Consider the following 13006-nt stretch of genomic DNA (forward strand, 5'->3'; position numbering starts at 1 on the left):
ACTTTAGTTTTATCACTAGACATTGAGTCCATTAAGTCTTTACAACAAAGGGGAATCTTTAAATAAGCTTCTAAACTTCTTCATTATACAAATAAGGAAAAGTGTCCTGAGGCATTAAATGATTAGCCCAAGGTCAACACTCATCATTGATGGAGGTAGGATTTCTTACCCAGGTTTTCTGACCCTAAGTCCATTGTAATATGTAATTTTCTAATTGTATTACTGGAACTTAGGGTCACTGTTTAGTCAGTAGGAAAAAATGTTTTCTATGTATTAAATATAGGAGAATCAGCTGTTTTATTGATATAAAAACAGTTTATGGACATATTTGATATGATTCCTGAATATATAAAAATCTTTGGAATCTGTGAAAACCTAAGTTCCCAAATATATTGCATGATGCTATATAGATGTCTACGATTTTTTGTTTAAATTATTTTTTGTTAGTAAAGAATGAATCCTTTATGCTCTTTTTATGCAGTAGTACAGAATCAAGACAGTTTTGCTGTTTATACATTTAGAACCATTGGAAACTTTGGCAAATAAAGTTTAAAGTATCACAAACACTTTATGAATCTAGACAACCTTAAGCTGACTGCTGCCGTTTCCATGCTTTCTTTTTGTATGAGATTCATCAACCTATTTAAGTATGCATTGATTTCCTTAAGTATTTGCGTAAGAGCTTCTTGGCTTGGCAAAATGAGTTTCATCATACTATAGAGTACTTTACAATTCCATGGAATCATATGTTAAACTTTTATGATAGCTGTGATGAACCTTAAACATTTGTCAGTTATTTTGTTTTATTAAATTTCAGGGCTATGATTTGAATTAACGTAAATTTTTTAAGCTGCCCAAAGATTGTTCATATGAATTGCTGTATTGCTTTCTGGAAAGATGTTACTCATTTTTACATTGATCAGTTTTATCTGACCATTTGTTTCCCTTTACCTAAATATGAAATATTATTATTTTAAAAACCTTTGCTTGTAATAATGCCACCTTTCATTTTTTTTTTGTTTGTTTTGTTTGTTTGAGTGAGTCTTGCTCTGTCACCCAGGCTGGAGTGCAGTACTGCTATCTCACCTCGCTACAACCTCTGCCTCCAAGTGATTCTCCTGCCTCAGCCTCCCCAGTAGCTGGGACTGCAGGAAGGTGCCAACAGAACTGGCTAATTTTTGCATTTTTAGTAGAGACAGGGTTTCACCATGTTGGCTAGGCTGGTGTCCAACTCCTGACCTCAGGTATCCTGCTGCTTCAGCCTCTCAAAGTGCTGGGATTATAGGCGTGAGCCATGCCTGGCCGGCCTGGCCGACACCTTTCATTTGTTAAGTCTCTGTTATGTGCCAGATATTACGCTAATAAGCTACTGTGGATGATGTCATTTAATATGTATAGCTATTTGATGAGGTATTTTTCTCCCTATTTTTGAGAAAAGCCTGGCGAAGTAATTTTCCTTAAAATCTGATAGCCAATAAGTTGCAGAACCAAAATTTAAACTCAAGTCTCTGATTCCAAGACCTATAGTGTATATATCAATTTATTGTTATGTTAAGCCTTACATATACTCTTGCATAACATATAATACCATACCTTTATCTAGTTTATTTTATAGTGCATATTTCAGCACATAAGTTGACCATTTGTTTTCTCATTTCTAAAATAATTGAACTTGCTAAGAACTTCTTTTCTTAGGATGCTCTTAATAAGTTCCTTTATAAGTCTAACTCTCTCCCCCTTTTAATCTCATTTTAACTTTCTTTCTCTGTACCCAAACTGTGGGCAAGGCGAAGGCCTTTTGTGATGCTGAGTTTTATGTACTGAAACTAAAATACTTGATTCCTTTCTTTTATTCAGAAGAGAGTAATGCCCATGTATGCTAAATATAATCTTTACAGAATACAAACTAATATAAATTAAGCTCAATTCTTGATGACTTTGGAGAATGTCTTTAAACTAATGTTTTAACAAAATGTGTGGTCAGATAAATTTTGGAAATGCTTCACCCTGACCTCTCTTGCCAAAGTACACATTAGCATATTTGAGACTCTGAGATGTATTTTTAGAAAGAACCGTTTTTAAAGTTAGCTCGATAGCATTTTGCAGACTTCCTTAACTATAGAACCCTTACTGGGTATTATGTACTACAGTACCTTAGTCTGTGTCAGTAACAGCCTTTCTTCTTTTCTGTGTGTATTAATCCATTTTCATGCCGCTCATGAAGTCATACCTGAGACTGGGTAATTTACAAAAGAACGTGGTTTAATGGACTCATAGTTTCATGTGTCTGGGGAGGCCTCACAATCATGGTGGAAGGTGAATGGCTCATCTTACATGGCGGCAGACAAGAGAAGAGAGCTTGTGCAGGGAAACTTCCCTTTATAATATAAAACCTTCAGATCTCATGAGACTTGTTCATGTATCATGAGACCTCCCACTGGGTTTCTCCCACAACACATGGGAATTGTGGGAGTTACAATTCAAGATGATATTTGGGTGGGGACACAGAGCCAAACTATATCACTGTGAGACATTCTTTGCTGATTCTTTAAGAATTTAGGAATTTTAACTAATTCTAATTATTGCCATTGTTTCTAATTATACTAACTTTGAATTCCACGAGAGAAGTATATAATAATTATATAATATATAAACTACTGTTAGTTCGTAATCTAAAAAGTGAATAATCTTTAATTTCTAAAAGTGTGGTATACTTCACAAGGGAATTGTTGCATTTATTTTCAAGAGACATGGAAACCCCTTTAAGCTTCATTGCTGCTTATAGGAAACAATGTAATGTTCTTTCTCCATTATTCTTGTCTCTGTTTTTAACAGCTATTTTTAAATGCTAACAATAAGGTGGCAGACAAGAACGAGAAAGACCTTGCCAACAAATTACTGACAGAAATGAATGAGGACCAGGTATCTACAAAGCCTGCATCTTGTTTCAGCTGAAGTCTAAAATCAACCAATGGGAATAACTATTCCTGTGCTTTTCGTCTTATGCATAAGATACTCAAACATTGTCTAATCTAATATTCATTAATTATTTTTGAAAGTTACTAAAAAGTTAAAATAAAAAATTACTTTCATCTAAAGGATAAATATCTTGGTGGTTGATACAATCAATCAATTAATACCATTCCCTCTATGTTGTATGGTCTTTTCAATTTGAGGAGATATAAAGTACAGGAATGGGATCTCAATATCAATGCTGTCTACCTGGTGGCAACTTTTCTAAGCACTGTGATATATTGGGACCTTAGGGCTTTCTTTGTGAATATATATGGTCATTGTTAATATCTTGATTCTTTGCTTCTTATTGACAAGTCATGATTATAATTCAATGGACAACCTGAATCTTGGAGGAAGGGAAGAAGATGCTTAACTCTCTCTTAATTTAGCATAAAACTTGACTTTTTGTGTTCTAGAAATTCAAGTCTATACAAGTATAATAAAGCAAAAATATGTAATTTATGTTGCTTCTTTCAATAATTTAGTTTGAAGAAAAACCTACCTTTAAAAATTGCTGTGTTATTTTTCTTTTCCAAAATATTTTCAAGAAAATTTACATAATGTCTTAACATTGTATTAACATCCAAGTTTATAAATAGAATTTTTGTGTAACAAGAGATATTATCATCTTATTTATCCTAGATGCGAAATATCAATTTACAGAGTACTGTTTCAGATTTCTGTATAAATGTTAATTCTTCTTAAGACCTCCTTATATAGATTAATATATATACTATATATATTAATAACTATAATAAAACAGTTATAGTTTCTTAGAGGTTCATGTTACAATTCCAAATTATAAGAGAAATGAGATCTTTTTGACTGACTTCTCTTGGATAAAGTCTAGAACAGACTCATATGAATTTCTGCTGTATGCAGAATATTTAATGCATATTATAATATGTTTATTACATATGTAATACATTTATTCTGTGTAATAATGTTTAACAAACATCAACAATAAACAGGATTCTAACAAACATCAACAATAAACAGGATTCTAGGTTAAACAACTTGCCAAAAAGTGGTAGCAATGTAGCTTAACGTTACAAAGAAAGCAGTTCTCTTTACTCAAATCTGTTTTGCTGGGAGAGAGAGAGAGAGAGGAAAATTTTATTTGTGGAGTGACTGCCATCAGATCATAGTAATATATATATTTTTAGACAAGGTCTTGCTCTGTCGCCCAGGGTGGGATACAGTCGCACAATCAGAGTTCACTGCATCCTCAACCTCCCAGGCTCAAGCAATCCTCCTGCCTAAGCCCCCAAGAAGCTGGGACTACAGGTGTGTGCCACCACCCCTGGCTAATTTTTTGTATTTTTAGTAGAGATGAGTTTTGCCATGTTGCCTAGCCTGGTATTGAACTCCTGGGCTCAAGCGATCCATCTCCTTTGGCCTCCTAAAGTGCTGGAATTATAGGTGTGAGCCATTGTACCTGGCCCATAGTAATATATTCTTGAAAGCAGATTTTTGGGACTGTTTGTTTTTACAGTCTTCTAGTCCTGAGTCTATGCTTTCATGATTGTCTAAGCCTGATATAACAGTCATGTTCAGTTTTTTAATATTCTTGATGTTAGTTTTTGTTTTTGCTATGAATACACTGCCCTGAAGCTTAAACAGTAGATAAAATGAAGCTAATTTTTATTTTTTCATACAACTTTTACCATTAAAATTTGCCTTCTCAAAAACATGACAATACTTAGAGATACGTATTTCATTTTCTGTGTCTGCCTCAAATTTTCCATTTTATATAAAAATAGATATACTTAATTGCTTATAAGTATAATTAATTGGTGTATGTGCATGCCATCATAATTTTAACACAGGGTTTGGAAACTAGATGAACAAGATTATTATAGCTATCTTATCATACATGGAAATGGAATTTAAACGTGGATAGTTCAAGTGTATTTTTGAAGGGAAATTAAAATGTAGTAGGATTTCAAATGATAGACCTCCCTTCCTTCCTCTTGAGATTGTCCATTATTTTTAAAAAGCATGTGTTAAGCTTATTTTTTTTTTCTCAAAACATTTTAATGTAATAAGTGAATGTTGCCTTATCCTTCTTGACATGTGCCTTATTTTTCTTTTAAGTAGGTAACTTTTCTTGCAGGTTATAGTGTTTCGGAAATTCATTTCATTGGAAGAGGATTGTAATGCATGTTAAGTATTTTTTCAGGATTTCAGAACAAAGGTTTCCTAACTGAATAAAAATCGTCAACATATTTGTTAATTTCTTGTTTTCCCCTTCCCCTCAATAGGTGTTTCAGGGACAATTGGATTGTTTGGCCATATCAACCATTCAGGCTTTGACAGCAGTAATGAACAAATCTCCAGCCGCTAAGGTGAAATATATATCCTCAAGCTTTCTCTTTTCTTAACTTTTATTTTAGGTTCAGGGATACATGTGCAGGTTTGTTAATACATGTAAATTGCATATTATAGGGATTTGGCATACAGATTATTTTGCCACCCAGGTAATAAGCATAGTACCCTGTAGGTAGTTTTTTCGTCTTCACTCTCCTCCTTCCATCCACCTTCAAGTAGACCCTGGTGTCTATTGTTCCTTTCTTTGTGTCCATATGAACTCAGTGTTTAGCTCCCACTTACATGTAAAAACATATGGTATTTGGTTTTCTATTCCTTTGTTAGTTTGCCTAGAATAATGGCCTCCAGCTCCATCCATGTTGTTGTAAAGGATATGAAGATATGATCTCATTTGTTTTTATGGTTGTGTGGTATTCCATGGTGAATATGTACCATATTTTCTTTATCCAGTCTCCTGTTGATGGGCATTTAGGTTGATTCCACGTCTTTGCTATTGTGAATAGTACTGTGATGAACATACATGTGCATGTGTCTTTATGGTAGAACAGTTTATATTCCTTTGTGTATTTACCCAATAATAGGATTGGGTAAATGGTGATTCTGCTTTGAGTTCTTTGAGAAATTGCCAGACTGCTTTCCACCATGGCTGAGCTAAGGTACATTCCTCCAGCAGTTATAAGTGTTCCCTTTTCTTCACAGCCTTGCCAGTGTCTGTTATTTTTGACTTTTTAGTAATAGCCATTCTGAGGGGTGTGAGATGGCATGTAATTGTGGTTTTGATTTGCATGTCTCTAGTGATGTTGAGCATTTTTTCATATGCTTATTGGCTATGTATGTTTGCTTATGTGCTCTCTCCTCTCTCCTCTCTCCCTCTTTCTCTCTCTCTCTCTCTCCCCCCACCTTTCTCCCTTTTCTCCCCTTTCTCCCCTTTCTCTCCTCTCTTGCCCAAGCTGGAGTACTTGGCTCACTACAGCCTCCCCCTCCTGGGTTCAAGAGATTCTTTTTTTTTTTTTTTTTTTTTTTTCAAGAGATTCTTTTGCCTCATCCTCTTGAGTAGCTGGGATTACAGGTGTGTGCCAGCACAGCCTGGCTACTTTTTTTATTTTTAGTAGAGAGGGGGTTTCACCATGTTGGCCAGGCTGGTCTCAAACTCCCAATCTCAGGTAATCCATCCTCCTGGACCTCCAAAAGTACTAGGATTACAGGCATGAGCCACCACGCCCAGCCCTGTTTTCTTTTGAAAAGTGTCTATTCTTGTCCTTTGTCCACTTTTTAATGGAGTTATTTGCTTTTACTTGTTGATTTGTCTAAGTGCCTTATAGATTCTGGATATTAGACCTTTGTTGGATGCATAGTTTGCAAATATTTTCTCCCATTCTGTAGGTTGTCTTTTTACTCTGTTGATAGTTTCTTTTGCTGTGCAGAAGGTCTTTATTTTAATTTTTTCCTACTGTCAATTTTTGTTTTTGTTGAAGTTACTTTTGATGGCTTCATCAAGAAATCTTTGCCAGGTCTTATGTCCATAATGGTATTTCCTAGGTTATCTTGCAGGTTTTTTATAGTTTTTATATTTAAGTCTTTAATCCATCTTGAGTTGATTTTTGCGTATTGTAAGGAAGGGGTCCACTTTCAGTCTTCTGCATATTGTTAGCTAGTTACCCCAGCACCATTTATTGAATAGGAGCCCTTTCCCATTGCTTGTTTTTGTCATTTTTCGAAGATTGGTTGGCTGTAAGTGTGCAGCAATTTTTGGGGGCTCTCTATTCTCTTCTACTGGTCTGTGTGTGTGTTTCTGTACCAGTACTATGTTGTTTTGGTTACTGTAGCCTCGTGGTATAGTGTGAAGTCAGGTAATGTGACTTCAGGGTAATGCCTCCAGCTTTGTTCTTTTTGTTTAAAATTGCCTTGGCTATTCAGGCTCTTTTTTGGTTCCATATGACTGTTAAAGTATTTTTTTTCTAGGTCTGTGAAGAATGCCATTGGTATTTTGATAGGAATAGCACTGAATCTCTAAATTGCCTTGAGCAGTATGATCAGGTTTTTTTTTTTTGAGATGGAGACTCGCTCTATCACCCAGGTAGAGTGCAGTGGCACAATCCTGGCTCACTGTAACCTCCATCTCTCAGGTTCAAGTGCTTCTACTGCCTCAGCCTCTCAGGTAGCTGGGATTACAGGTGTGCAGCACTACTCCCAGCTAATTTTTTTGTATTTTCAGTAGAGACAGGGTTTCACGACGTTGGCCAGACTGGTCTTGGACTCCTGACCGAGACTTCTGCCCATCTCGGCCTCCCAAAATGCTGGGATTGCAGGTGTGAGCTTCACACTCACCCAGGCAGTATGGTCATTTTAACAATATTGATTCTTTCTATTCATGAACATGGAACATTTTTCCATTTGTTGGTATCATTTCTGATTTCTTTGAGCAGTGTTTTGTAATTCTTGTCATAGAGATCTTTCGCCTCACTAGTTAGCCATATTCCTAGGTATTTTATTCTTTTTGTGGCAATTGCGAATGGGATTGCATTCTTGATTTGGCTCTTAGCTTGGATATTGCTGCTGTTTGGAATCCTCTGATTTTTATACATCGATTTTGTATCCTGTAACTTTGCTCAAGTAGTTTATCAGATCAAGGAGCTTTATGTAGAGACTATGGGCTTTTCTAGGTATATAATCATACTGTCTACAAATAGGGAGAGTTTGACTTACTCTTTTCCTACTTTGAAGCATTTTCTTTTTTTCTCTTGACTGATTGCTCTGGCTGTGACTTCTAGTACTGTGTTGAATAGGAGTGGTGGACGAGGGTATCACTGTCTTATTCTGTCTTTCAAGGGGAATGCTTCCAGCTTTTGTCCATTCAATATGATGTTGGCTGTGCATTTGTCATTTGTCACCCAGGCTGGAGTCCAGTGGTGCGATCTTGGCTCACTGCAGCCTCTGCCTTGCAGATTCAAGCAATTCTCCTGCCTCAGCCTCCCGAATAGCTGGGATTTTAAGTGCATGCCACCATGCCTGGCTAATTTTTGTATTTTTAGTAGAGATGGGGTTTCACCATGTTGGCCAGACTAGTCTTGAACTCTTGACCTCAAGTGATCCGCCCACCTCACCCTCCCAAAGTGCTGGGATTACAGGTGTGAGCCACCATGCCTGGCCTGTCTTTTGTATGGTTTTTGACCTCTCAGTTTCCTTCAGTTCAGTGCTGTTTTGGTTAGTTCTTGTCTTCTGCTAGCTTTGAGATTGGTTTGCTCTTGTTTCTCTAGTTCTCTAGTTGTGATGTTAGGTTGTTGATTTGCGATCTTTCTAACTTTGATGCAGGCATTTAGTGCTCTAAAATTTCCTCTTAACACTGCTTTAGCTTATGTCCCAGAGATTCTGGTATGTTGTATCTTTGTTCTCATTAGTTTCAAACATTTCTTTATTTCTGCTCTAATTTCATTGTTTTCCCAAGAGTCATTCAGGAGTAGACAGTTTAATTTTCATGTAATTGTATGGTTTTGAGTGATTTTCTTAGTCTTGATTCCTATTTTTATTGCACTGTGGTTCAAGAGTGTGGTTGATATGATTTCTGTTTTTTGAAATTTGTTTAGGATTATTTTATGTCTGATTGTGTTGGCAGTTTTAGAGTGTGTGCCATGTGCAGATGTGAAGAATGCATGTTATTTTGTTTTGTGGTAAAGTGTTCTGTAGATGTCTACTAGGTCCATTTGGTCAAGTGTTAAGTTCAGGTCTTGAATATCTTCATTAGTTTTCTGCCTCAATGATCTGTCTAAGTATACTATTAAGTGGGGTGTTGAAGTCTCTCACTATTATTGCGTGGTTATCTAAATCTCTTAGTAGGTCTCTAAGAACTTGCTTTATGAATCTAGGTGCTCCTGTGTTGAGTGTGTATGTATATTTAAGATAGTTAAGTCTTGTTAAATTGGGCCCTTTACCATTATGTAGTAATGAAGAAGGCCCTTCTTCATCTTTTTGATCTTTGTTGGTTTAAAGTCTGTTTTGTCTGAAATAAGAATAGGAACCCTGCTTTTTTCTGTTTTTCATTTCCTTGGCGATTTTTCTTCATTCCTTTACTTTAAGCCTATGGGTGTTGCATATGAGATGAATCTCTTGAAGACAGCATACCATTGGTTCTTGCCTCTTTATCCAGCTTGCCACTCTGTGTATTTTAATTGTGGAATTTAGCCCATATACATTTAATCTGTACAGATTTGATCTTATTACCATGTTTTTAGCTGGTTATTATGCAGACTTGTTCACTTTTGTGTGTGGTTACCTTATAGTGTCACTGGTCTATGTATTTAAGTGTGTTTTGGTAGTGGCTGGTAATGGTCTTTCCTTTCCATATTTATCACTCCCTTTAGGACAACTTGTAAGGTTGGTCTGGTAGTAATGAATTCTTTTAGCATTTGCTTCTATGAAAAGGACTTAGTCCTCCTTCACTTATAAAGCTTAGTTTGGTTGGATATGCAACTCTTTGGAATTTCTTTTTTTGTTTTTAAGATGGAGTCTTGCTGTGTTGTTCAGGCTGGAGTGCAGTGGCACAATACTGGCTCACTGCAACCTCCACCTCCTAGGTTCAAGCAATTCTTTTGCCTCAGCCTCCCAACCAGCTTGAATTACAGGTGCTTGCCACCACACCCAACTAATTTTTGTATTTTTAGTATAGCTGGGGTTTCACCATGTTGACCAGGCTGGTCTTGAACTCCTAACCTCATGCTCCACCCCCTTCAGCCTACCAAAGTCTGGGATCACAGGCAGGAGCCACTGTGCCCAGCCTCTTTTCTTTAAGAATGCTGACTAGATGCTCCTGGTTGCTTCTGGCTTATAGGGTTTCTGTTGAAAGGTCTGCTATTGGCCTGATTTATCGTCAGATTTTAAAATATTTAATTAAATGTGTCAATTTTCACTATATAAATTCTGAAGTGATGTATGAAAGTATATAATACACGCAGCTTAACACTTGAAATAAAATCATTCACAAAATATCTTAGTATAAGAATGAGGTTACTTATAGCTTGCGATAATTTTAAAGACAAAGCCCTATGGCACTGCTTTAGGATTTTAAAAGGTATTAATGATAGAACTCCAAACAGATTGGATTTACAGTGTTGGCAAAGATGGGATGAGAGCACTGATGTTGAAATGATAATTTTAAGTGGTTCTATGGTTAATGAGTTTAAAGAATTAAGTTTCATATCAGAGCTTTTCTTCCTTAATAAAATAATTACCCTTTCTCTATTTAGTCAGTTTAAGACTGCCTAAAGTATGAACATTTTTCACATTTGAATAGCCTATCGATTGGATACTAGTTTTTCCAGGTTGTATGGCCATGGGAATTCTACTTCTTGTATTCAGTAACCCTTAGAGTTTTCTGTCTCTTCTCATTCACTGCCACTGCCTGTTCTTCTCTCCAGTTATACTGGTTGTTTGCTCATACACTGATAAGATTAGTGAGGGTCATCTGTGTGAAGTGGTAAGCATAATGCCAGGTACATGATAAGTGCTAAATACATGTCAGTGACTATTATTATTACTTTACACTCTTATCTGCCACATCCAATATACTTCATGCCTTACCTTTCTGGCACCAGAAGTGAATTAATTACTCCCTATTTTCTGAAACATGCCTTCCATTGTATTTCTTAGATTACATTGGTTTGTGTTAGGAGACTCTAACTTTTGCCCTAGAAATATTGATGTAATTCATGGTTAGGTTCCTATTGAATAGGCTTTTACAACTTTTACAGTCTGGCTTGTGACTTAATCTCCATTTAATACTAGTTGCTATAAGATGGAAACCATTTTAAGTCTTAAATAACTGGTTTATGAGTATAATTGATTGCTGGTACTGTATTCTGAAATTCAAACATCAAAAAAGATGTTCCAGTCTTCCTTGAAAGATTTTTTTTTTTTTTGGTCCATATAATATCTGGCATGTTTAGAATTAAAAAGATTATATAACAAAAAGATTTCCTTCCTATTCTTGACCCACATTCAACCATTTCCCTCCCTAGAGGAACCAGTTTTACTTGTTTTGTTAAATTTCTTGATTTTGTAGTGAGTATATATATTTCTACCTAATTTAATGGGGCAATTTAATATGTTCTAAGTTTTCCAGTTGTCTTAATATTTTACTTTATAACTTTGGGTGCCTACTGGTTCAAAAATACATGTGACATAGAACTTTCTAAAAGGAACTTGATAATTCAGACCATTTAGATACAAATAGCAGAGAGAAAACTCTTTGTACTCAATTTCTTTCTGACCACTATTCAAAACTGCCAGGGACTCTGAATCCTTTTAGTCTGATACCTGACTCCTCTTACCTACAGTTTCCTCACTTTTTCTCTATTTTTATTTTGAATTAACTACTATTCTAGTAATTGCAAATCAAATGAAGAATATACAAGAAGTGTCATATGCCCTTATCTGCAAATAATGTAATCATTTTATAACAGTTAATGTTAATTTTATTTATTTTGCATTTTGTTATATAATAGTAACTTTATTACTCCAGAAGTTATATGGAATCTATTTTAAGATGTAGATGTAATTTAAGAAGACAAATAGTGAATCATAATCTTTTTATTTAGTATTAAGTTAATCAGCTTAAATGAGTATTTTTTAATATTCCAAGATATTCAGTCTTTGAAAATGTACTTTGATATATTGTTTTCCCATCCCCTAGGAAGTATTTAAAGAAAGAATTGGTTATACACATATGTTTGAAGTATTAAAATCCCTGGGTCAGCCACCACCGGAATTACTTAAAGAACTTATGAATATGGTGAGTTTTTAACCTTTATTAAGAGTTCTGTTAATAACTGTTTTGAAAACGATAACTAACCTTTTATCTTTTATGTTGCTTTCCAGGCTGTAGAGGGTGACCACACTTCAGTTGGGATTTTGGGCATAAGTAATGTCCAACCTCTCTTGCTTCTTATCCAGTGGCTTCCAGAATTACAATCTCATGACCTACAAATCTTCATCTCTGATTGGCTGAAAAGAATTTGTTGTATTAACAGGCAGAGTCGAACTACTTGTGTCAATGCAAACATGGGAATTAGAATCATTGAAACACTTGACTCCCATTCTTCCCTCCATCAAACTTGTGCTGAGAACTTGATTGCAATCCATGGTTCCTTGGGGAGTCAGTCAGTGAGCTCAGAAGAAATCCGTCGACTAATAAGATTGCTGAGAGTGGATGAATCTGAGTCTGTTCACCCTTATACCACTCCTGTGACTCGAGCAGTGCTGACAATGGCCCGAAAACTAAGTCTAGAGAGTGCCTTACAGTATTTCAATTTGTCACATAGTATGGCAGGAATTTCTGTGCCTCCCATACAGAAATGGCCGGGGTCTGCCTTTTCTTTCAGTGCTTGGTTTTGCTTAGATCAGGATCAATTGACTCTTGGCATTGCTAACAAAGGAGGGAAAAGGAAACAATTGTACAGGTACTGGTAAAAATTATGGAATAGAAATGAATACTGTCATAACAACATATGCCGTGATTCTTAAACAGGAAAACTGTTTCCAAGCATCTAGCTTTTAGAGGTATAATTTATTTAAAGCCTCTTCATTGTTAGGCTTTATACAGTTTAATTTTAAGTGCTTTATTGCTTTCATAGTAAGAACTGTATATCTCAAATATTGCTGGTTAAGT

General features: G+C 35.7%; 1 protein-coding gene across 17 annotated transcripts in view; it reads left to right on the top strand.

Annotated features, from left to right (window-relative positions):
- The window catches only part of NBEAL1 (neurobeachin like 1), a 209242-nt gene that overhangs the window by 69901 nt on the left and 126335 nt on the right, over positions 1 to 13006 (top strand). For 12 of the 17 annotated variants that reach the window (XR_013519063.1, XR_013519064.1, XR_013519065.1 and 9 more), the window contains 4 exons: positions 2836 to 2922; positions 5280 to 5363; positions 12032 to 12130; positions 12217 to 12797. Coding sequence is in view for 14 of the 17 variants with exons in the window: in XM_035305358.3 (XP_035161249.3) it covers positions 2836 to 2922; positions 5280 to 5363; positions 12032 to 12130; positions 12217 to 12797 (851 nt within the window). In the remaining 3 variants the exon portion in view is untranslated. The remainder of the gene's footprint in view (positions 1 to 2835; positions 2923 to 5279; positions 5364 to 12031; positions 12131 to 12216; positions 12798 to 13006) is intronic. The other 5 variants (XM_035305361.3, XM_035305362.3, XM_078328237.1 and 2 more) reach the window with 1 other exon arrangement.

This window comes from Callithrix jacchus, chromosome 6, assembly GCF_049354715.1.
Source record: "Callithrix jacchus isolate 240 chromosome 6, calJac240_pri, whole genome shotgun sequence".
Classification (NCBI taxonomy): domain Eukaryota; kingdom Metazoa; phylum Chordata; class Mammalia; order Primates; family Cebidae; genus Callithrix; species Callithrix jacchus.